The sequence below is a fragment of the Manis javanica genome, chromosome 11, assembly GCF_040802235.1.
Source record: "Manis javanica isolate MJ-LG chromosome 11, MJ_LKY, whole genome shotgun sequence".
NCBI classification, from domain to species: Eukaryota; Metazoa; Chordata; class Mammalia; order Pholidota; family Manidae; genus Manis; species Manis javanica.
Genome location: NC_133166.1, coordinates 118,043,138 through 118,067,994, shown reverse-complemented (window position 1 = coordinate 118,067,994; position 24,857 = coordinate 118,043,138). Strand labels below are relative to the sequence as shown.

Sequence of the window (24,857 nt, the reverse complement as noted above, 5' to 3'; positions counted from 1 at the left end):
CATGTTCCTTGTCGTATTATGCACCACGCCTTGACTGTTCCAGCCAATGAGCCCTCGCCCTGGGCACACAGGAACCACCGCCATCCTCGTCACCTTGGTAGGAATATCATTTCCTCGTGCCATTTCCAGTGTTCAAAGCACCCAGTTTCCCAGCACTCCATCTGGTCTATGGAGGTTGGCAGAGGGGGATTCAGAGACCAGTGGGGCTGGGACAGCATCTAGCCACAGGGGGCTCAAAAACTACTTACTGAATTGCCACTGAGGGCCATCACTAGCTTACATCACCCCTCCTTCCTCAAGCTAAAAACAAAAAATGTAACTGATGTACTATTGGACAACCAAGGAGTTCCACCAGAGAATCTTCCCAGCGTCCTGCTAGGCATCCCCGGGGACTGTGCACACAAATGCCCCTGCTGCCACCCACTCACTCCATGTCCAGACACCAGGGCCACACATCTCAGGCAGCAGGCACACCCTGCCCACGCTACAGCCCTGTCAACCTCAGGATCAAGGAAGGGTCAAGAACTGGGCTATGAGCTGGGTCAAGCGAAGGGAGCACCTGTGAAGGGCATCCAGACTGCAGCAGCTGCAAGCACAGTGCTCCCTGGGCACGAGTATGTTCTCGCTCGAGTGCACGTGGAGGGGCTCGCACCTGCCGCTCACCCTCGCGCGCCCAGTAAACATCAGGCGGCTGTGCCGGGAATGCCACACACTTAGATGTGGTGCCCCTGCACAGCAGACCACCCAAATACCTGAACGACTCTTCGGCCTGTGGACACTCTCCCTCTTCTATGGGGAAGGAAACAGGCCTGAAGAGATTGTCTTGCCCAGTTTACAGAAGCATTTGTAGGTTGGTCATCTTACAAGCGGCAGACGATCGAATGCTTCCCTTGTTACCCATCTCCTTCCAAAACCAAGAACCAACCTGGAGCTCCACACAGGCTCTGCTGGCTGAGGAGGGAACAGATGAGGCTGGCAAGTGACCGTCTGAAATCCAAGCAAGGGTGGGTGGGGTTCAGGCTGGGCTGGAGCCCCTGTACTGGAGAGGGCAGGATGGGGCGGGACTACTATCTCTGGTCTGATCAGAGAGGGGAGGGCTGCCTCCACTAGCAGAAAGGGGGCAGCTCTGGGGACCAGGAGGCGGATGAGCTTGGTTCGACTGTTTTGATATGACACTGCCCTCTGCCCAGCAATGACAGAGAGGAGCCAGTTTCCAGAAGAGCCCCTTCATGTACTGTCTGCAGAGCTGGATCGAAAGGGGACTTTGGTCAGAAGAGATTTTCCATAAAGGTTAGCCCTAAAATGGACTAGACGGAACCAGTAATGACACTGAATGTAAGAACAGCACCCTTACTTTAAAGCAGAGGAAACAGGCCCAGGCAGGGCAGGTAATTGGAGGCCAACCAGCAAACCTGCAGCCAAGTCAGGAATAGACGACAGGCCATTGACTCACAGCCACACTCCTTTCTACCACTCCAACCAGCTGTTTTTCCCATTCACATCTGTATCTCTTTCTCCATTCAGGACCATTTCTGAATTGTGGATTGAAATCTGAGGATGCAAAGTTGGAGGGTGGGTGGGTCCTGGGGCTGGGGCTGCCAGCACGCCAAGGCTCTCTTGATTCCTCAGCAATGGTGCAGCCAGCCTCACTGTGACCATCAAGAAGCGGATGGGCTGCCTCCTGTTACCCACCGTGGAAACCAGCATTGCCACCGGGTGGGTCCAGGCGGCACTGCCAGGGCTGTGGGTGGTGCCACCCCAGGCTTCATCCTCCGCCCCCCAACACAGAATGCAAAGGCATATCAGGGTTAATAAACAGCTTTATTTGCCTTTGACAGCATTGATTTTCTTACATTCTCAATTAATTTGCCATTAAAGTGCTGGAAATTTTCTTAATCATGATAACATTTGTTAAAAGAAATCAGAACTACTATCAGGACGTGGCAGTCATAAAGAAAACATTTCTTTTGCGATACCCAGAATGGAAGCCCTCCCCAGCGCTGAGCTGGTGGGTTGGCCAATTTGCAAACAGATTCTAATTCTCTCTTACGGTGAGCACCAAACCCGCTGGGACCACCACCCCTGGGGAGAAAAGCGATGCTAAGGAGTTAAGACACCCACACACCCTGCTAGCAGCCCCTCTCAGCCCCCTTTGGGCATTTGCTGCTGGAGTAGATCCAATCTTAGGAGAAATGGAGGTCTGGCCCCCTCTACTGCCTTCTACCCCACCCCACCCTTACTAACAAAAGCCCCAAAAGTCATTACAATGAAAAAGTGAGTTTCCATTACCCCAACACTAACAATGTTCAGTAAAAATGAGAATAAACACAAAAGCTGGCTTAGTAAACAGGAGCTCTCAGCATTCAATGCAAAAAAACTGAAATCATAAGGCAAATATCGTTGACTTGCACGTGGGCTGGACGAACTTGAACGCTTTACTTGTCTGTAAAGCTCCGGGAGCCCAGGCGGTTGGTTTTCCCGCGCTTGCCGCTGGCAGAGGCCAGCTCTTTGCATTATTGCTGAGGCTGTCGGGGTGTTTCTCTTTGGCGTTTATATACAAACACACCCAAGGCTGAAGTATTTTTATACATGTATGTACACACACAAAGGCCTGCTACTCTTTCCTCGTGGACACCGCCAGCTCCACCTCGGGAAGCTGGATGCCAACCTTGGTCCCACTGTCACTGCTAGACGATGACGACAGTCGGGACTTCTTAGAGGCCAAGGACACTCCACTCCCCTGCAGCTTGCCTGCCTCATCATCACTCCCTGTCACCTCATAATGACCTTTGCTCTTTGACCCCAATCCACCAAAGGTACCAAATTTCAGCTTTCCATGTTTCCCTTTGCCCTTCCCGCCTTCTGGTGACGCTTCCCCACCTTCAAACTCCAGAGTCCCCGTTGGGGTGGAAGGTGCCGAGAGCTCCTTTTCATCACTGAAGGAATTTGAACGATGCCGGGGCTTCTTGCTTTTGAATAAGGAGAATTTGCCTTTGGGCGAAGATGCTTCGGCCTCAGCCTCTCCTTCCAGAGAGCCTAGGCTGGCCTTCGAGCTCTTCAGGTCCCCTTTGGACCCTGAAATGGATGCTTCAGGTGAGCTGGTGACGCCACCTTTCCCCTTGGCTTTGGAAAAATGGAACTTAGGCATTTTGATTTTGGACTTCTTCAGTTTTACGTCGGATTCTTCCCACTCGTCCTCTCCGGCACCCGACTGGACACTAGCCTCTGCTTTAGGGAAGTTAATATCCACCCCCACTTCTCTGCCGACCAGCTCCCGGCCGGAGAAGGTGAACTTGGGGATCTTCATCTTGGGGAATGTTACTTTTCCAGACCCACTTTCCAAGTGACCTTGAGGCCCGGACACACTCAGCCCCAGACCCTGGAGTCCGATGTGGCCTCCTTTCACATCTCCTTCTACCTTTGGTCCTGAGAAATGAAGTCCCCCAGCAAACCTCGGTGCACCCAAGGTGAGGGCGGAGGAGGCCTGAGGGCCTCTCCTCTCACTCCCGGAACCTTTAATACTCACTTGCCCTTCACCCAGGCTGGTATCTGGGGCACTGACACCCCCTGAAACATCAATACCTCCTTTGATTTGGGGGCCCTTCAGGCTGACACCGAAATCTGACTCAGGAGATGCCACACTAAACGAAGGCCCCTTCAAGCTAACATCAGGAGCAGCCCCGTGGAAACCTAGTCCCGGACCTTTCAGATCACCTTTCATTTCAGGACCAGAGATTTGCCCAGTTGGGAGTTTCACAGTCAGTCCTGGCAGCTCCATGCCACAGCCAGAGGACTTAATTCCAGACATCTGGAGGTTTCCCTCTAAGCCTTGAGCACTGATGCCCAGAAGACCTCCTCCAGCAGTGGGGCCTTTCATCTCACCAGTGGCCCCGAGGCTCCCTTTTACTTTTGGTCCTTCCAAGTTCAAGTCCATGCCCGGTGCTGAGATTTGAGGACCAGACATCTGAGGCCCTTTCAGGTTCAGTCCTCCGAGGTTCACATCCATGCCTGGCCCCTTCAGTTCTCCAGTAACTTGTGGCCCCTTGACATTAATGTCCAAGTCAGGCCCTGGAGCAGAGATGCCAAACTGCGGCAGTTTCATTTGGGGAAGTCTAATACCACCTTCAGGTGCCTCCAAGCTTAGATCTGGAGCGCCTACTGATACTTTAGGACACTTGATGTCACCAGAGACAGCCAGGTCTCCCTGCAGGCTTGGTCCCTTCAAGGTCACGTCTGGCACACCGACGTGAAGCATGGTTGTGGCATCGATCCCAGGCACTGTCACACCGTCTCCTTCCACCTTCACCTTTCCACCAACACTTCGGAGGTCAAGCCCTGGGGCATGCACCTTCATGCTGGGGGGAGATACATCCAGGTCTCCCTTCAAACTTGGTCCTTTCAAGTTGAGGTCAAGGTCAGGTCCAGAGACTTTTGGCATAGCGAGGCTCACTGAAGGAAAGTCTACTTTTGGCCCCTTCAGAGACACATCAGGCCCTTCGAGCTGAACATCTGGTGCACTCAAGCCTCCTTCAAGAGAGGGCAGCTGGGCATGGACCTCAGCTCCCCCACCTTCCATTTTCATACCAGGGATGCCAATCTTGGGCATTGAAAACTTGGGGAACTTGATTTTCGATTCTGGACCTTGCAGGTCTACTTCTGGTCCTTCCATTCCCACACTGGGGACATCACCCTTTATATTTGGTCCTTTCAAGCTAACATTCACATCAGGGATGGAGACTTGAGGGGCAGAAATGCCAAACGATGGTGCTTTCACTTTAGCATCTGGGCCTTCGATGTTGAGGTCCGGTGCACCCAAGTTTGCTGGTACCCTGGGGCCTTTCAGGTCCCCCTCTATTTTTGGCACTGAGACATCCACATCTGGCACCTTGAACTTGGAAGCCTTGAGCTTGATGTCAGGACCTTCCACATTAATCCCTGGTGAAGAAATACCCAGATCAGGTACCTGGATTTCGCCTTCCATTTTGGGGCTAGGGAGGGGGGCCTCAGCTTTAAATTTAGGTGATTTAATGTCAAATTCTACATCTGGGAAGTACATTTTCCCAAACATAGGTTTCTTGGTTTTGGGAGATTTCATATCGACTTTAAGCGAGGCATCCAGACCGGCAACATTGACGTCTACATCAGAAGTCTTGAGAGCGGCATCAATTTCACCTCCGGGAACATTCAAATCAAATCCCTGTTTTTTGGCCTTAATTTTAGGACCACTCATGTGAATTTTAGGCATTTTAAACTTGCTTTTCTTGCCCTTGCTGCCAACACTAATTTCAGGAGTCTCAACATTCAGCTCTGCTTCAGGAACAGTCACATCGAGCGAAGGGGACTTGAAGTCAGCTTTGGGGCTTTTTGCTCCAAACCCAAACTTGGGTTTCTTAAATTTGGGAATTTTAACATCTGGCCCCTCAATGTTCACGTCTGGGCTCTCCACTTGCACATCTAAACTTGGAGCTTCTAAATCCACTTTAGGCCCCTTGAAGTCCAGTTCACCACCTTCTACCTGGGGACCAGAAACTCCAATTTTGGGTGTCTTGAGATGTAAATCAACATCAGGAGCAGTTACTTTAGGGGCAGATATATCCAGTGACGGCATCTTCAAGTTTGGGCCACTGAGTTTGGCATCAGGGCCTTCAAAATGCAGGCCTGGACCTTTCAGGTCCACCTCTGGGCCTTTAAAGGTACCTTCAATCTTAGGGACAGACACATCAAAATCACCTTTGACTTTAGGTCCTTTCAAATCCAGGTCAACATCAGGCATGGAGATCTTGGGGGCTTTGATATTTATGTCAGGCATCTTGAACTTCGGGCCCTTCAGTTTTGCGTCAGGACCTTCGATATTCACATCTGGAACATCAATGTCCACCTTGGGTCCTGAAACATCAATGTCACCCTTGGGCAGGCTCAAATCCACATCTGGGCCCTCAGCTTTGAAGCCCGGCATGCCGAACTTGGGCATTTTCACCTTGGGCATCTTCAGGTGCCAATCTGGGCCATGAACGTCCACATCAGGAGCATCGATGTCCACTTTGGGCCCCTTGATGTCAATTTCCGGGCCCTTGAAATCACCTTCCACCTTAGGCAGGGAAACGTCCACATCGCCCTTTATCTTGGGACCCTTCAGGTGTAAGTCAAAGTCAGGCATGGAGATCTTAGGAGCTTTAATGTTCATCTCTGGCATCTTGAACTTGGGGCCCTTCAGTTTTGCATCTGGACCTTCAATACTGACCTCTGGAACTTCAACATCCACTCTGGGTGCTGAGAGATCAATATCGGCCTTGGGCAGGCTCACATCCACGTCTGGGCCCTCTGCTTTGAAGCCCGGCATGCCGAACTTGGGCATTTTCACCTTGGGCATCTTCAGGTGCCAGTCTGGGCCATGAATGTCCACATCCGGGACATCGACATCCATTTTGGGGCCCTTGATGTCAACTTCAGGGCCCTTGAGGTCTCCTTCCACTCTGGGCAGAGAAATGTCCACATCGCCTTTTACCTTGGGACCCTTCAGATTCAGGTCGACTTCAGGCATGGATATCTTTGGTGCCTTGAGGTGCAGGTCAGGCATTTTAAACTTGGGGCCCTTCAGTTTCCCTTCTGGACCATGAATGTCCATGTCAGGAGTGTCTATGTCCAGCTTAGGGCCTTTAAAATCCACTTTGGGACCTTTCAGATCTCCTTCCAATTTAGGACTGGAAATGTCCAAATCTCCTTTTATCTTAGGTCCCTTCAAGTTCAAGTCAATGTCACTCATGGAGATTTGTGGGGTTTTGAAATGGACATCAGACATCTTAAATTTGGGACCTTTGAGTTTCCCTTCAGGGCCTTCGATGTCCACCTCTGGCCCTTTCAGATCACCTTCCACTTTAGAAAGTGAAAGGTCCACATTCCCCTTTGCCTTAGGCCCTTTCAGATTTAAGTCAAAGTCTGGCATAGAAATCTTAGGAGTTTTAATGTGCATCTCTGGCATCTTAAATTTGGGCCCCTTCAATTTTCCTTCTGGACCTTCAATATTGATGTCTGGAGTGTCAACTTCCAACTTAGGGCCCTTTATGTCAATTTCAGGGCCCTTGAGGTCACCTTCCACCTTAGGCAGAGAGACATCCACATCACCCTTCATTTTGGGGGCCCTCAGGTTAAAGTCAAGGTCAGGCATTGATATTTTGGGGGCTTTGATATTCATCTCAGGCATCTTGAACTTGGAGCCCTTTAGTTTTGCATCAGGACCTTCAATATTCACATCTGGAACATCAATGTCCACCTTGGGTCCTGAAACATCAATGTCACCCTTGGGCAGGCTCACATCCACATCCGGGCCCTCAGCTTTGAAGCCTGGCATGCCGAACTTGGGCATTTTCACCTTGGGCATCTTCAGGTGCCAATCTGGGCCATGAACGTCCACATCAGGAGCATCGATGTCCACTTTGGGCCCCTTGATGTCAATTTCCGGGCCCTTGAAGTCACCTTCCACCTTAGGCAGGGAAACGTCCACATCGCCCTTTATCTTGGGACCCTTCAGGTGTAAGTCAAAGTCAGGCATGGAGATCTTGGGGGCTTTGATGTTCATTTCAGGCATCTTGAACTTGGGGCCCTTTAGTTTTGCGTCAGGACCTTCAATATTGACATCAGGAACTTCAACATCCACCTTAGGTGCTGAGAGATCAATGTCACCCTTGGGCAAGCTCACATCCATGTCTGGGCCCTCTGCTTTGAAGCCCGGCATGCCGAACTTGGGCATTTTCACCTTGGGCATCTTCAGGTGCCAGTCTGGGCCATGAATGTCCACATCCGGGACATCGACATCCATTTTGGGGCCCTTGATGTCAACTTCAGGGCCCTTGAGGTCTCCTTCCACTCTGGGCAGAGAAATGTCCACATCGCCTTTTACCTTGGGACCCTTCAGATTCAGGTCGACCTCAGGCATGGATATCTTTGGTGCCTTGAGGTGCAGGTCAGGCATTTTAAACTTGGGGCCCTTCAGTTTCCCTTCTGGACCATGAATGTCCATGTCAGGAGTGTCTATGTCCACCTTAGGTCCTGAGATGTCAATGTCGGCCTTGGGCAGGCTCACATCCACTTCTGGGCCCTCTCCTTTGAAGCCCGGCATGCTGAACTTGGGCATTTTCACCTTGGGCATCTTCAGGTGCCAGTCTGGGCCATGAACGTCCACATCTGGGACATCAATGTCCATCTTGGGGCCTTTGAGGTCAACATCAGGGCCTTTTAGGTCACCTTCCACCTTAGGCAGGGAAACATCCACATCTCCTTTGACCTTAGGACCTTTCAGGTGCAAGTCAAAGTCAGGCATGGAGACCTTGGGGGCTTTGATGTTCATTTCAGGCATCTTGAACTTGGGGCCCTTCAGTTTCGCATCTGGACCTTCGATATTGACATCGGGAACTTCAACATCCACCTTGGGTGCTGAGATGTCAATGTCAGCCTTGGGCAGGCTCACATCCACTTCTGGGCCCTCTCCTTTGAAGCCAGGCATGCTGAACTTGGGCATTTTCACCTTGGGCATCTTCAGATGCCAGTCTGGGCCATGAACTCCCACATCTGGGACATCAATGTCCATTTTAGGGCCTTTGATGTCAACTTCAGGGCCTTTTAGGTCACCCTCCACCTTAGGCAGGGAAACATCCACATCTCCTTTGACCTTCGGACCTTTCAGGTGCAAGTCAAAGTCAGGCATGGAGATCTTGGGGGCTTTGATGTTCATCTCAGGCATCTTGAACTTGGGACCTTTCAACTTTCCCTCAGGTCCTTCAATATTAACATCAGGACCTTCAATGTCCACTTTGGGTGCTGAGACATTAATGTCGGCCTTGGGCAGGCTCACATCCACGTCCGGGCCCTCTCCTTTGAAGCCGGGCATGCTGAACTTGGGCATTTTCATCTTGGGCATCTTCAAGTGCCAGTCTGGGCCGTGAACATCCACATCAGGGGCATCAATGTCCACTTTGGGACTTCTGATATCAATCTCAGGGCCTTTCAAATCCCCTTCAACTTTAGGTACAGATACATCCATGTCACCCTTCATTTTGGGGCCCTTCAGGTTTAAATCAATGTCAGGCATGGAGATCTTGGGAGCTTTCAGGTGCATCTCTGGCATCTTGAATTTGGGCCCCTTCAATTTCCCCTCTGGCCCTTCGATGTTAATATCAGGAGTGTCAATATCCACTTTGGGGCCCTTGATGTCCACCTCAGGGCCCTTTAGGTCACCTTCCACTTTTGGCAAAGACACATCCATATCACCCTTAATTTTAGGACCCTTCAAGTTCAGATCAAGGTCAGGCATGGAGACTTTGGGGACTTTGATGTTCATCTCAGGCATCTTGAACTTGGAGGCTTTCAGTTTTGCATCTGGACCTTCAATACTGACCTCTGGAACTTCAACATCCACTTTGGGTGCTGAGAGATCAATGTCGGCCTTGGGCAGGCTCACATCCACGTCTGGGCCCTCTGCTTTGAAGCCCGGCATGCCGAACTTGGGCATTTTCACCTTGGGCATCTTCAGGTGCCAGTCTGGGCCATGAACTCCCACATCTGGGATATCAATGTCCACTTTGGGGCCCTTGATATCAACCTCTGGCCCTTTCAGATCTCCTTCAACTTTGGGCAGAGAAACATCCACATCACCTTTCAACTTGGGACCCCTCAGGTTTAAATCAAGGTCAGGCATGGAGATCTTGGGAGCTTTGATATTCATGTCAGGCATCTTGAGTTTGGGACCTTTCAAGCCTCCTTCTAGTCCTTCCACATTGATTTCTGGGCCTTCAATGTTCATTCTGGGCCCCTCTATGTTGATATCTCCTTTTGGCAGATCCACAGTCATATCTGCCCCTTCTGCTTTTAAGCCAGGCACACCAAACTTAGGCATTTTCATCTTGGGCATTTTCAAATTCCAGTCTGGACTATGAACATCCACATCAGGTGCATCAAGATTTACTTCTGGTGCTTTTATATCCATTTTGGGTCCTTTAAAGTCACCTTCTAAACTGGGAGCTGCAACATCTAAGTCTCCTTTGACTTTAGGACCTTTCAGGTTTAACTCCACATCAGGCATAGAAACTTTAGGAGATGAAATACTCAGGAAAGGCATTTTGAACTTGGAGCCTTTAACTTTTCCTTGAACCTCAACATCAGGAGCATTAATGTCAACTTTTGGACCTGTCACATCAATATCTGGCTTTTTAACTTTGACATCCACCTCAGGTGTCTGAACTTTAGAGCCCGAAAAATTAAATTTGGGAAGCTTAAAACGAGATTTCTTTGACTTGCCTTCAATATTCAGCTTAGGGCCAGAAATATCCACTTCTGGGCCCTTTACATCCAACTTGGGAGCCTTAATGTCACCTTCCAATTTGGGCCCAGAAATATCAACATCTCCCTTAAGCTTTGAGCCTTTCAAATTCAGGTCAATTTCTGGCATGGAGATCTTGGGAATGTTTACTTGCATGTCAGGCATCTTCAGGTTTGGACCTTTTAATTTACCTTCTGGGCCATGAATGTCAATACCAGGAGCATCTAAATCTACTTTCGTGCCCTTAATGTCAAGAGTAGGCCCTTTCAAATCACCCTCTATGTTTGGAAGTGAAACATCCACCTCTCCTTTCATTTTAGGGCCTTTAAGATTAAGGTCCAAATCCGGCATTGATATCTTAGGAGCTTTGATGTTCATCTCAGGCATTTTGAACTTGGGGCCCTTCAGCTTTGCATCGGGACCCTCAATATTCACATCTGGAACATCAGTGTCCACCTTGGGTCCTGAAACATCAATGTCAGCCTTGGGCAGGCTCACATCCACTTCTGGGCCCTCTGCTTTGAAGCCCGGCATGCTGAACTTGGGCATTTTCACCTTGGGCATCTTCAGGTGCCAGTCTGGGCCATGAACATCCACATCTGGGGCATCAATGTCCACTTTGGGGCCTTTAATATCCACATCAGGAACCTTAATCACACCTTCTACTTTTGGTAAAGACACATCCACATCACCCTTCATTTTGGGGCTCTTCAAATTAAGATCAATGTCAGGCATGGAGATCTTGGGGGCTTTAATGTTCATCTCGGGCATCTTGAACTTGGGACCCTTCAGTTGCGCATCTGGTCCTTCAATATTAACATCAGGGCTTTCAATCTCCACCTTGGGTGCTGAGATGTCAATGTCAGCCTTGGGCAGGTTCACATCCACTTCTGGGCCCTCTCCTTTGAAGCCTGGCATGCTGAATTTAGGCATTTTCACCTTGGGCATCTTCAGGTGCCAGTCTGGGCCATGAACGTCCACATCCGGGACATCAATGTCCATTTTGGGGCCTTTGATGTCAACTTCAGGGCCTTTTAGGTTACCGTCCACTTTAGGCAGGGAAACATCCACATCTCCTTTGACCTTAGGACCTTTCAGGTGCAAGTCAAAGTCAGGCATGGAGATCTTGGGGGCTTTGATGTTCATTTCAGGCATCTTGAACTTGGGGCCCTTTAATTTTGCGTCAGGACCTTCAATATTGACATCAGGAACTTCAACATCCACCTTAGGTGCTGAGAGATCAATGTCACCCTTGGGCAGGCTCACATCCACTTCTGGGCCCTCTCCTTTGAAACCCGGCATGCTGAACTTGGGCATTTTCATCCTGGGCATCTTCAGGTGCCAGTCTGGGCCCTGAACATCCACATCTGGGACATCGATGTCCACTTTAGGGCCTTTGATGTCAACTTCAGGGCCTTTTAGGTCACCCTCCACCTTAGGCAGGGAAACATCCACATCTCCTTTGACCTTCGGACCTTTCAGGTGCAAGTCAAAGTCAGGCATGGAGACCTTGGGGGCTTTGATGTTCATCTCGGGCATCTTGAACTTGGAACCTTTCAACTTTCCCTCAGGTCCTTCGATATTAACATCAGGACCTTCAATGTCCACTTTGGGTGCTGAGACATTAATGTCGGCCTTGGGCAGGCTCACATCCACGTCCGGGCCCTCTCCTTTGAAGCCAGGCATGCTGAACTTGGGCATTTTCACCTTGGGCATCTTCAGGTGCCAGTCCGGGCCATGAACATCCACATCTGGGGCATCAATGTCCACTTTAGGGCCTTTGATGTCAACTTCAGGGCCTTTTAGATCTCCTTCTATCTTGGGACCTGTGACATCCACATCTCCTTTCATTTTTGGACCTGTTAAATTAAGATCAATATCTGGCATGGATATCTTTGGAGTCTTAAAATGCATTTCAGGCATCTTAAACTTCGGACTTTTCCACTTTCCTTCAGGTCCTTCAACATTCACAACAGGACATTCAACATCCACCTTGGGTGCTGAGATGTCAATGTCGGCCTTGGGCAGGCTCACATCCACTTCTGGGCCTTCTCCTTTGAAGCCCGGCATGCTGAACTTGGGCATTTTCACCTTGGGCATCTTCAGATGCCAGTCTGGGCCATGAACATCCACATCTGGGACATCGATGTCCATTTTGGGGCCTTTGAGGTCAACTTCAGGGCCTTTTAGGTCACCCTCCATCTTAGGCAGGGAAACATCCACATCTCCTTTGACCTTCGGACCTTTCAGGTGCAAGTCAAAGTCAGGCATGGAGATCTTGGGGGCTTTGATGTTCATCTCGGGCATCTTGAACTTGGGACCTTTCAATTTTCCCTCAGGTCCTTCTATATTAACATCAGGACCTTCAATGTCCACTTTGGGTGCTGAGACATCAATGTCGGCCTTGGGCAGGCTCACATCCACGTCCGGGCCCTCTCCTTTGAAGCCGGGCACGCTGAACTTGGGCATTTTCATCTTGGGCATCTTCAGGTGCCAGTCTGGGCCGTGAACATCAGGAGCATTTATATCCACTTTGGGGCCTTTGATATTCACATCTGGTGCTTTAATTTTACCTTCTACCTCAGGCACAGACACATCTACATCTCCCTTAAGTTTTGGTCCTTTCATATTTAGATCCACATCAGGCATAGAAATATTTGGAGCTTTGAAATGCATGTCAGGAATCTTGAACTTGGGGCCTTTCAATTTGCCCTCTGGCCCTTCAATGTCAATATCTGGCCCACTGATGTCACCTTTGATATCTGGCCCTTTGAGGTCACCTTCCAATTTGGGAATATTTACATCCACCTCTCCCTTTATCTTGGGGCTTTTTAAGTGTAGATCAATATCTGGCATGGAGATTTTGGGAGATTTAAAGTGCATGTCTGGCATCTTAAATTTAGGACCTTTCCATTTGCCATCTGGACCTTCCACAGATACATCTGGCATGTCAGCATCTAATTTGGGGCCTTTGACATCCAATTCTGGACCCTTGAATTCTCCCTCTAGCTTTGGGGCAGAAACATCAAAGTCTCCTTTGATTTTAGATCCCTTTAAGTTGAAATCAACATCAGGCATGGAGATCTTGGGGGCATGAAAGTGCATTTCAGGCATCTTGAACTTACTACCTTTCAGTTTTCCTTCTGGTCCCTCAAGGCTCACATCTGGGACTTCAATGTCAACCTTTGGTACAGAAATGTCAATGTCAGCCTTGGGCAGGTTCACATCCACATCCGGGCCCTCTCCTTTGAAGCCCGGCATGCTGAACTTGGGCATTTTCATCTTGGGCATCTTCAGGTGCCAGTCTGGGCCATGGACTCCCACATCTGGGGCACTGATATCAACTTTAGGTCCTTTGATGTCCACATCTGGCACTTTCATTTCACCTTCCACGTTGGGCACAGACACATCCACATCCCCTTTGACTCTGGGGCCTTTCAGGTGTAAGTCCACATCAGGCATGGAGATCTTGGGGGCCTTGAAGTGCATCTCAGGCATCTTGAACTTGGGGCCTTTCAACTTTGCATCAGGACATTCCAGATCAACATCAGGCACCTCCACACCCACACTGGGACCTTTCAAATCTCCTTCCAATTTTGGGACAGACACATCCACATCCCCTTTGACTCTGGGGCCTTTCAAGTGTAAGTCCACATCAGGCATGGAGATCTTGGGGGCCTTAAAGTGCATCTCGGGCATCTTGAACTTGGGGCCCTTCAGCTTCCCTTCTGGTCCCTCAAGGCTCATATCTGGGGCTTCGATGTCAACCTTGGGTGCAGCGATTTCAATGTCGGCCTTGGGCAGGCTCACATCCAAGTCTGGGCCCTCAGCTTTGAAGCCGGGCATGCTGAACTTGGGCATCTTCATCTTGGGCATCTTCAAGTTCCAGTCTGGGCCATGAACATCCACATCTGGGACATCAATGTCCATTCTGGGTCCTTTGATGTCCACATCTGGCACTTTCATTTCACCTTCCACCTTGGGCACAGACACATCCACATCCCCTTTGACTTTGGGGCCTTTCAGGTGTAAGTCCACATCAGGCATGGAGATCTTGGGGGCCTTGAAGTGCATCTCAGGCATCTTGAACTTGGGGCCTTTCAACTTTGCATCAGGACATTCCAGATCAACATCAGGCATCTCCACATCCACATTGGGACCTTTGATATCAACCTGGGGACCTCTGAGATCACCTTCTATTTCTGGCACAGAAGCATCTATCTCTCCTTTCAGTTTGGGTCCCTTCAAATTCAAGTCTACATCTGGCATGGATATCTTGGGAGCTTTGATATTCAGCTTAGGCATCTTAAATTTAGAGCCTTTTAATTTTCCTTCTGGTCCCTCAATATCCAGATCGGGAGCATCAATGTCCACTTTGGGTCCAGACACATTAATGTCAGCCTTGGGCAGGCTCACATCCACTTCTGGGCCCTCTCCTTTGAAGCCTGGCATGCTGAACTTGGGCATTTTTACCTTGGGCATCTTCAGGTGCCAGTCTGGGCCATGAACTCCCACATCTGGGGCATCAACATCCACTTTGGGGCCTCTGACGTCCACATCTGGCACTTTCATTTCACCTTCCACCTTGGGCACAGACACATCCACATCCCCTTTGACTCTGGGGCCTTTCAGGTGTAAGTCCACATCAGGCATGGAGATCTTGGGGGCCTTAAAGTGCATCTCGGGCATCTTAAACTTGGGGCCTTTCAACTTTGCATCAGGACATTCCAGATCAATATCACCAACATCCACATCCATCTTAGGGGATTTTACATCAACTTCAGGACCTTTCAAGTCTCCTTCCACTTTGGGAAGGGAAAAATCTACATCCGCTTTCAGTTTAGGGGCTTTCAGGTTAAGTCCAACATCAGGCATTGAGATTTTGTGCGTCTGTATATTCATGCTTGGCATCTTGAACTTGGGACCCTTTAGTTTCCCCTCTGGACTTTCAATATTCACATCTGGAGCATCAATGTCCACCTTGGGTCCTGAAACATCAATGTCAGCCTTGGGCAGGCTCACATCCACATCCGGGCCCTCTCCTTTGAAGCCAGGCATGCTGAACTTGGGCATTTTCACCTTGGGCATCTTCAGGTGCCAATCTGGGCCATGAACTCCCACATCTGGTGCATTAACGTCCACTTTGGGACCTCTGATGTTGACATCAGGAGCTTTTAACTCTCCTTCTACTTTTGGGACTGTAACATCATAATCTCCCTTCATTTTAGGACCTTTCAAATGCAAACCAACATCTGGCATGGATATCTTCTGAGGCTTTATATTCATTTCTGGCATCTTAAATTTAGGACCCTTTAGTTTTGCTTCAGGACCTTCAATATTCACATCTGGAACTTCAACATCCACCTTAGGCCCAGAGACATCAATGTCGGCCTTGGGCAGGCTCACATCCACGTCTGGGCCCTCTCCTTTGAAGCCCGGCATGCTGAACTTGGGCATTTTCACCTTGGGCATCTTCAGGTGCCAGTCTGGGCCATGAACATCCACATCTGGGGCACTGATGTCAACTTTGGGTCCTTTAATGTCCACATCTGACACTTTCACTTCACCTTCTACATCAGGCAGAGACACATCCACACCCCCCTTTAGTTTTGGGCCTGTAAGATTCAGGTCCACATCAGGCATGGAGATCTTGGGGGCTTTGAAGTGCATCTCGGGCATCTTGAACTTGGGGCCCTTCAGCTTCCCTTCTGGTCCCTCAAGGCTCAAATCTGGGGCTTCGATGTCAACGTTGGGTGCAGCGATTTCAATGTCGGCCTTGGGCAGGCTCACATCCAAGTCTGGGCCCTCAGCTTTGAAGCCGGGCATGCTGAACTTGGGCATTTTCACCTTGGGCATCTTCAGGTGCCAGTCTGGGCCATGAACATCCACATCTGGGACATCAATGTCCATTCTGGGTCCTTTGATGTCCACATCTGGCAGTTTCATTTCACCTTCCATCTTGGGCACAGACACATCCACATCCCCTTTGACTCTGGGGCCTTTCAAGTCTATATCCACATCAGGCATGGAGATCTTGGGGGCCTTGAAGTGCATCTCGGGCATCTTGAACTTGGGCCCCTTCAGCTTCCCTTCTGGTCCCTCAAGGTTCACATCTGGGGCTTCGATGTCAACCTTGGGTGCAGCGATTTCAATGTCGGCCTTGGGCAGGCTCACATCCAAGTCTGGGCCCTCAGCTTTGAAGCCGGGCACGCTGAACTTGGGCATTTTCATCTTGGGCATCTTCAGGCTCCATTCTGCACCCTGAATTTCTGCATCTGGTGCTTTAATGTCTACATTGGGGCCTTTGATGTCCACATCTGGTACTTTCATCTCACCTTCTATTTTGGGTGCTGACATATCTAGATTTCCTTTCATTTTGGGTCCTTTAAGATCCAGGTCAACATCTGGCATAGTCATCTTAGGAGCTTTGAAGTGCATCTCAGGCATCTTAAATTTGGGACCTTTCAACTTTCCTTCCAGTCCTTCAAGGCTCAGATCTGGAGCAGTAATATCTACTGTGGGTGCCGAAATGTCCAGATCAGCCTTGGGCAGTTTCACATCCAGTTCTGGGCCCTCCCCTTTGAGGCTAGGCATTGTAAATTTGGGCATTTTCATCTTGGGCATTTTTAGGTTCCAGTCAGGACCATGAACTTCAACATCTGGGGCACTGATGTCCACTTTTGGCCCTTTCAGTTCCCCTTCCAGCTTTGGTGGTGTCACATCATATTCCCCCTTGACCTTGGGAACTTTCATATGCAAATCTACATCAGGCATGGAGATCTTTGGAGCCTTGATATTCATCTCTGGCATCTTAAACTTGGGACCCTTCATCTTTCCCTCAGGTCCTTCAATATTCACATCTGGAACATCAACATCCACCTTAGGTGCTGAGATATCAATGTCGGCCTTGGGCAGACTCACATCCACGTCTGGGCCCTCTGCTTTGAAGCCAGGCATGCCGAACTTGGGCATTTTCACCTTGGGCATCTTCAGGTGCCAGTCTGGGTTGTGAACGTCCACCTCTGGGGCATCGATGTCCACTTTGGCACTTTTAAGTTCAACATCAGGAACTTTAATCTCACCTTCAACCTTTGGCACTGTGACATCATATTCTCCTTTTACGTTAGGGCCTTTCAAATGTAAGTCCACATCTGGCACGGAGATCTTTGGGGCTTTGATATTCATCTCAGGCATCTTAAACTTAGGTCCTTTCAATTTCCCTTCTGGTCCCTCAATGCTCACATCTGGAGCACTAACCTCTACCTTGGGTCCAGAAATGTCCACATCAGGCTTGGGCAAGCTCACACCCAGGTCTGGGCCCTCTGCTTTGAAGCCTGGCACGCTGAATTTGGGCATTTTCATCTTGGGCATCTTCACATGCCAGTCTGGGCCATGAATGTCCACCTCTGGGGCATCGATGTCCACTTTGGGGCCTTTCAGCTCTCCCTGAAGTTCTGGTGCTGTCACGCCGCACTCTCCTTTTACCGTTGTGCCTCTGACATGCAGACCGACACCAGGTGTGGAGATCTGTGGGGTCTTGACACTCATTTCAGGCAGCTTAATATCAGGGCCTTCAAGTTTGCCTCCCAGGCCTCCCATGTTGACATCTGGGGCTTCCACGTTGACCGTGGGCCCTGAAACACTGACATCTCCTTGGGGTAGATTCACGTCTAGATCTAGGCCTTCCCCTTTGATTCCTGGTGTGCTGAACTTGGGCATTTTCATCTTGGGCATCTTCAGGTACCACTCTGGGCCATGAATGTTCACATCAGGGGCACTGATGTCCACCTTGGGGCCTGTGATGTCAACTTCAGGGACTCTGACTTTTCCTTCTACTTTTGGGAGTATGACATCCACATCCCCTTTCACTTTAGGTGGAGCCACATTTAAGTCTACATCTGCCATAGAGATCCTGCAGGTTCCTGTTTTCCCAGAAGGACTACTAAGGTTGGGGCCTGTCAGGGTCCCCTCTAGACTGGGTGTCTCTATGTCCACTTTAGAGCCTTTCACTGCCACTTGAGGGCCTTTAATGTCACTGTGAACCCCAGGAGAAGAAACCTTAATATCTCCTTTCAGTTTAGGGGACCCAAGGCTCAAATCCACATCTTGCATAGAGATTTTAGGTTTCTGAATAATCATTTCAGGAGTCTTGACTTTAGGACCCTTCACCTTCCCTTCCACCCCACCAGCAGAAATCCCAGGCAGGCTGACGCCCCCAGAGGCCCCAGGAAGAGTCACTTCACCCGTGGGCAGTGTCACATCAATGCCAGCTCCCTCTCCCTTAGAACCTGACAAGGGGAATCGGGGGACTTTCATCTTGTCCATGTCCAGTTTGCCCCCAGGCCCCTGAATATCAATGTCAGGGGCTCGAACTTCCACACAGGAGCCACTGGTGCTGCCCTTGATTTTGGGCACAGAGATGTCCACCCCTGTGCTCCCCTGTGGCTTGGCACCTCTCAGGCCTAGGTCACCCTCAAGGGATGGCCCAGTGATTTGGGGGCCCTTCAGCTTCCCCTCAAGTCCCTCAACATTGACAGAGGGAGCACTGACTTCCAGCTGAGGGGTCTGGATGCTTCCACCAGTGGTCAAGCCTGGCTTGCTGCCCTTGTGCTCCCCAGAGAATTCAGGTGCAGAAACACTCAACCCTGCCTCTGGTGCCTCAGGCCCTGTCGAGAAACCAAATTTTGGCATTTTCATGGTGGGGATTTTAATTTTCCCATTGTTGCCCCTCTCAAGCGGTGGGCCCTGCACCTCTACTGCCCCACTCCCAACATCCACTCCTGGAACGTGGGCCTCTCCTTTGCCACCCCAGTCCGAGCCCTTTGCACTGACACTGACACCTGGGCTTCCCACCTTTATCCCAGGCACGGTGACCTGGGGCTTCAAGCGGCCAGCACCTTGGAGGTCTGGTCCTGAAGCAGAAGCGGACCCCGCTCGGGTGTCCACAGCAGAGCCTGTGGTCGGAGGCGCTGCCCCTGAGCCCGAGGGCAGTCTGATCACTGTCTTCCCGGGCTGGGTCTCCACATCCACAGTGGAGATTTCAGTCAGTTCATGCCGTGGAATCTTTATCTTGAACTCAGGGCTGCTGATGTCGATGTCCTTGGCTCCTTCCCGGCCCGTCACATCCACAGTGTAGGCAGTGACCCTTCTGGTCACCGTGATGGTGCGGCTCTGGGTCTCCCCAAGGTCCCCTTCTACTCCGTCCTCCGACTTCAGCCGGGGCTTGATCTTCGTGGTGTAGATGCGCTGGTACTCCTCATCATCCCCGCTCTGCAGAAAGACACGGCCGGCAGAGGTTGCAATGGAATCTGCCTGAACTGCAGACACCCGGCCACAGCCCAGCCGACAGCACAGTTGCCCATCTCCCAGAGAAATCGGGACCGTAAGGGAGGTCCTTGGGGCCTCCTGGGGCAGAGCACAAGGGGCTGAGAAAAGGGGCTGAGAGCCACACCACAGGAGGAAAACAAATTATCTGGGAAACTCCGGGAAGCAAAAGCCATTGGGGTTGGGAGAGAGACTCCTGGGCCGTGTTATCTAGAGGAAGGATTTTCAATCAATTCTAGATTCAAATCAGCCTGTCAAGTCCCAAGGATGCCACCATGATGACCAGCTCTGTGCTGACTTGATCTTTTGTCTCTCAGCTCTCAGCTCACTGCCTTAACTCCCTGTCCTGTTTGTTTACTCGGGAGGGAATCCTCAGAGAGCATCACTCACGCCTGGCTGTGCTGGGGTTGACACTTCCACGCTGAGGACCCATTATCCCTAAATCAATGAGCCATCAGAAGGAGCATCAAAATGTCCCCCAGGCACTTTGCTGCTCCGCATGAGTCCAGACCTCTGGAAGTAGAAAAATGGTGTCTGGGAGGCAGAGCCGGGCCCCTGTAGAATCATTTCAAAGATTCTTGCAAAGCAGCTGACCTCCCTCCCAGCATCTAGGTCCAGAAGGGAGGAGTGGGTTGCCACGCTGTGGCACTCTGAGAAGATGGATGGGAAACTTTTAAGGGCAGCATCAGCCACATGCCACACATGAGAGAAACAGAAGCTGCTCAGCAGAGTGCAGATGGGTGAGAGCGGAAGAAAGAATTGCAGGAGAGGCCCAGCAGGTGCAGAGAAGGCTCAGGAGGTGAGACCGGGGTGCACGGGGAGGTGAGAGGCAGACGCCCCACTGTGTGCACTCACCAGAACCACCTCGGAGATGCGGGAGCCGAAGACTTCGTGGGCCCAGGTCTGGCCGGGCTCTGGGGAGCGGTCCCCCTTGCGGTGCAGCTTCAGACCCACGGTGTGGTGGCCCATGGTGTTCAGCAGCTGGGTCACCTCGCCCGACTGAAGGTTGTCAAAGTATATGGTGGCACCCACAATCTGGTCCCCTGAGCAGGAAGGAGCAAGAAGCAGGTAAGATCCCAGGGGTCTCCAGAAAACAACAGACAACCCACTAGATGCTGGATACTCGAACTGACTTGCACTTAGTGCATGTCGTGAGCCCAATAGGTGGGTGTGATAATACCCATTGTGTAGATGGGGACACTGAGGCTTAGAGAGGCCAACTAATTTGCCCAAAGTGGCAGAGCACATGAGTGGCGGAGTCAGAACTAAGGACCACATCTCTACCCGCCACATGGCTGCCGCCCCAAGGACTACGAGCGAGTGAGGGCCACAGAGTAGGGAGGGGAGGGCAGGGCTTGGGTGCTAACCAGCCTGATGTCACTGGGACCAGGCCCTCCACAGCCAGGTGCCCACCTCTTCCTGCCCCCTACCCCAGCCCTGCCCTCCTCCACCCCAACCCAGTACCGGTCGGCACCAAGGGGACTCACCCTCCTTCACCACCCCAGTGCGGGCCGCAGGGGAGTTCTGCATCACCTCCTGCACAAAGACGCCGTCGTCCCTCTGGGTGATGGTCAGCCCGTGGGAGCCGCTGCCCTGCCAGCTGGGCAGCAGCAGCTCCCGGGTCGCCTCATCCTCCTTCTCCATCTGGGATGAGGTAAAGAAACGGAGCTCAGGACAGTGGAGGTGCAAGGGCACGGGGGGGCGAGGAAGCTGGGGTCTTTGGGGTCATGAGCTCCTGGGGCCTGGAACATCTCTCCAAGATGTGTGCTCCCAAGACACGGCAGAGAATGTGCAGAGGGGACAGTGGCTGCAGCCAGCCCCTCGCCACTCCCACCGGGGCCCTGCCCCCAGATGCCGCCTGGGGCCTCTCCTCTCTGCAGGCCACCACCTCCCCCTCCGCCGACACCCTCCTCCGACTGACCTTCTGCAGGACTCTGTTCAGGAGCGAGTGCCTTGCCAGGAGCCCGCCCCTCCTTCCTCTCGCCTCAGTCTCTCTGGTGGGGAGTCACGATCACACAGCCTAGGGAAGAGTTCACAGTGATGCTCACACTCAACAACTGGCTTGCGCAAACCCCGACCAGCTGCCACGCAAGGCACAGCTGGATGTTCTGCTCCGGGGGCCAGACCACAACCCCGACCCCGACTACTGTCATTGGTTCCACCCATATGTGACTCTCCAACCTGGAATCACAGGAAGGGGGCTTAGAGGTGGCCAGACTCCTCCAGCTGTGTGACTCTGGCCAAGTCACTCAACTTCTCTGAACATCCATTTCCTCATCTGTGAAAATGGAGATGATAAAGGATTTCCGTGAGGAATGAGAGAGCGTGCGTGAAAAAGCTCTGGGCAAGGGAGCATCACAACATACACTTTCTCACTAGGTTCTTGATCACAGCCTCAGGAGGGAGACATTACTGTCCCCACTTTACAGCTGGAGAGACTGAGATTCAGAGGGGCCAGTGTGCCTGGGCCCCACAAGAAGACAGCAACTGTGCTTGAGCTCTGAGTCCACAACTTTTCCCTATGCCATCCATATCAGGCCTGCAGCTGAGAGGATGGACCTGCCTCAGAGGGTCTCCAGTGCTGGGGGCAGCTGGCAGGCCTGAAAGCAAGGCAGGTGCCACCCCACCCCCAGGGACAAACAGTGACTCTGGGCCGTCGTGTCTAACCCTGTCCTCAGGACAGGAGGACCCCCACCAGCTGCGTGCTCCAGGGGCCCTGAGCAAAAGGCCCCCAGGCCCCCCAGGCACCAACCCAAGCCCAGAGCTGGAGTTCAGCTGAGCTGCCGCAGGGACGTAGTGAGTCAGGGACCATCTGCTGCCCACACAGGGCCCTGCGCCAGGCCCCCATAGGTGCGGGCATTGAGGAGCAAAGATGCCCTCCAGCCACAGGATGAGCTGTCAGCTGCTGAGGCACCCCGGGAAGACAGCAGGCAGGACTCTGGATATGGCCACGGCGTGCAGCCACCCACACAAAAGGGTGGCAGTGTTACCACACAAAGCAGGTCTGTGTGCAACCTTGTGGGGGACGCTATAGATAATGGAAAACCTCACCCAAAGCCGCACCCTAAAGCTGTTTACATCCAGAAATTAGTCAACCAATCAATAAACACATGCATACCAATCGCCTCCTCTGTGTCCAACATTGTACAGGACAACTGCAGAGAAAACCAGCCGTGCACAGACATGGCTTAGCCCAGCCCTGGCCTGCAACCTGCATTCGACTGTTACCTAACCTCACTCATGCATCTTCTAAACATTTCTTGAATTCATTCTATGTGCCAGTTATGGAGATTTAAAAGACTAAGTTCCTGTCCCGGCTATAAATTATGAGCAAGCCAAGACCAATTTAACCTCAGAATGTTCCAGAAGGCTTGAGAGCCTTCTGGGGGGAATGAAATATAAATGGGGTCTTGAAAGTGCTAGAGTTTGCCTCTGAGAACAGGACTGTGTCTCTTGGAAATTCATGGAGACTTAGCAGTTCCAATGTCAGGCAGATCACAAAACAGGTGAAGATGGCCACACAGAATACCGGTCGCCACCACCCGGGCTCCCACATGCCGTATTTACTATATGCCTTCGTATCAGCACAGCTGCTGGCTAGGAGGTGAGCCGAGCTGCAGATGAGCGCCTGTTAGCACAGGTGTGAGCTGGGCGAATCACCTCCTCTCTTGACAAGTACAGGAGCCCACCAGCAAAGACACTGACCTTGCTCAGTGTGACACAGCAAAGCTGGAACACAAACAGTGTCTTCCGCAGCACCTAGAAGCCAGCCCTGTGGAAAAGATGCCAGGGCAGGGAAGGAAAAAGGCTTCCAGCCCAAGGCCTTCTTAGATCTCTGAAGCCCCGGATTGCTCTGGCACCCCCTCTTCCTCCTTGTGCAGGGCTCCTTTCCTCTGCCCCGCATCCTGCTGCTGAGCCAGCCGCAGCCAAGCGGGGGAGCAGAGAGCAGGCCAGCTCACCCTTGCCCACATCTCGGCCCCACCCTCCCTCTTTCCCCAGTGAGTCACTGCGGCTGCAACAGCTTCAGACATGCAAAGGGTCACGCCTAAAACCCAATCGACAGAGTGCTTCGCTGGCCAGACCCCCCAGTGCCAGAGGGGCTGGAGCTCCCAGGAAGGAGACCAGCAGACAGCTTCCCTCTCAGCAACTCAGAACAGAGCTCCAGGCTAGGGGTCCCCAGAAGCACAAATCAGAGAAATTTGCTCCATGCCTCGACCCAGGGGGCTAATGAGGTAGGGAGGAGGCCACCGTGAGCAGAGAAGGGTCCACAGCCCATAACAACAGGGGCATGGGACCCAAGGCTGCAGGTTGGCCCTGACAGGGCACCTGCTGGCTTGCTGGCAACTTGGGGTTGCCAAGCATTCTGCCCCCTCTGCCTCGGGCCTCACCTTCTGGCACAGCTGGGAGAGACTCCCCTCCCCTCTCGTCTTAGCTGGGCCTTTCAGGTGACTGGACATGAGGGTGCGGGTGGGGAATTCAAGCACATGATGGCAATGTCCTGTTTCCTGCATCAGGGTCCCAGTTCTGTGTCTCCCCAACCCCTGGAGCCTGTACCAAGCCCAGATGGCCCTTCTTTCTCCTCCCACACAAGGCAAGTGCGTGTGGGGTCTGAGGGCTCAGCCACCCAAATGAAGGTCTTTGGAACTCTGGGGAATTCTGTCCATTCAGCCAGTGCCATAGGCCTCTGGAGCCAGAAAAACCCAGAGCCATGCTGCTGTCAGCATGGCAGACACGTGTGGCTGTTTAAATTTAAATTCAATATAATTTCATTTAAATTTTAGTTCATTGGTTGCAGTGGCTACATTTCATGAACCCAACAGCCACTCACAGCTACCATGTTAAACAGTGCAGAACACTGCCACCCCGCAGAAGGTTCTCTGGGACAGTACTGCCTCATATTTACAGAAGGGGAAGGTGAGGCCCAGAGAGATGAGAATGGGGGGTCGTTGGGGCCTTCTGACTGGGTCTGCCAGCTCCCCACCCCGCCCCATGGCCCCCGGTCACTGGCTCACTGGCTCACAGTATGCTTCATGATGGGAAGGGCTAGAGTGGAGGCCCCCTAAGGCCAAGGGCTGCTTGGACGGTGAATAAGGAGTGAGATGGTGAGGCTACCCCAGCTGGGACTGTACGGAGAGCGTTAAATCAAGTCAGAAGCACCCAGAGGACGAGGCTGTCCCATCAATTCAAAACCACAAAGCAGATGTGCCGAGCATCAGGGCTC

The 24,857-nt window shown here is 51.7% G+C and overlaps 1 protein-coding gene across 7 annotated transcripts in view; it reads right to left on the bottom strand.

Moving 5' to 3' along the window:
- Window positions 1-24,857, bottom strand: part of AHNAK (AHNAK nucleoprotein) — a 127,937-nt gene that overhangs the window by 96,726 nt on the left and 6,354 nt on the right. For 4 of the 7 annotated variants that reach the window (XR_012123176.1, XM_073217634.1, XM_073217635.1 and 1 more), the window contains exons 2-4: window positions 21,558-21,656; window positions 21,124-21,280; window positions 20,492-20,679 (exon numbers count right to left, since the gene is read on the bottom strand). Coding sequence is in view for 6 of the 7 variants with exons in the window: in XM_073217634.1 (XP_073073735.1) it covers window positions 20,492-20,679; window positions 21,124-21,280 (345 nt within the window). In the remaining variant the exon portion in view is untranslated. Of the gene's footprint in view, window positions 1-1,802; window positions 19,583-20,491; window positions 20,680-21,123; window positions 21,281-21,557; window positions 21,657-23,341; window positions 23,489-24,857 lie in introns of those variants that run through there. The other 3 variants (XM_073217633.1, XM_073217632.1, XM_036995805.2) reach the window with 2 other exon arrangements.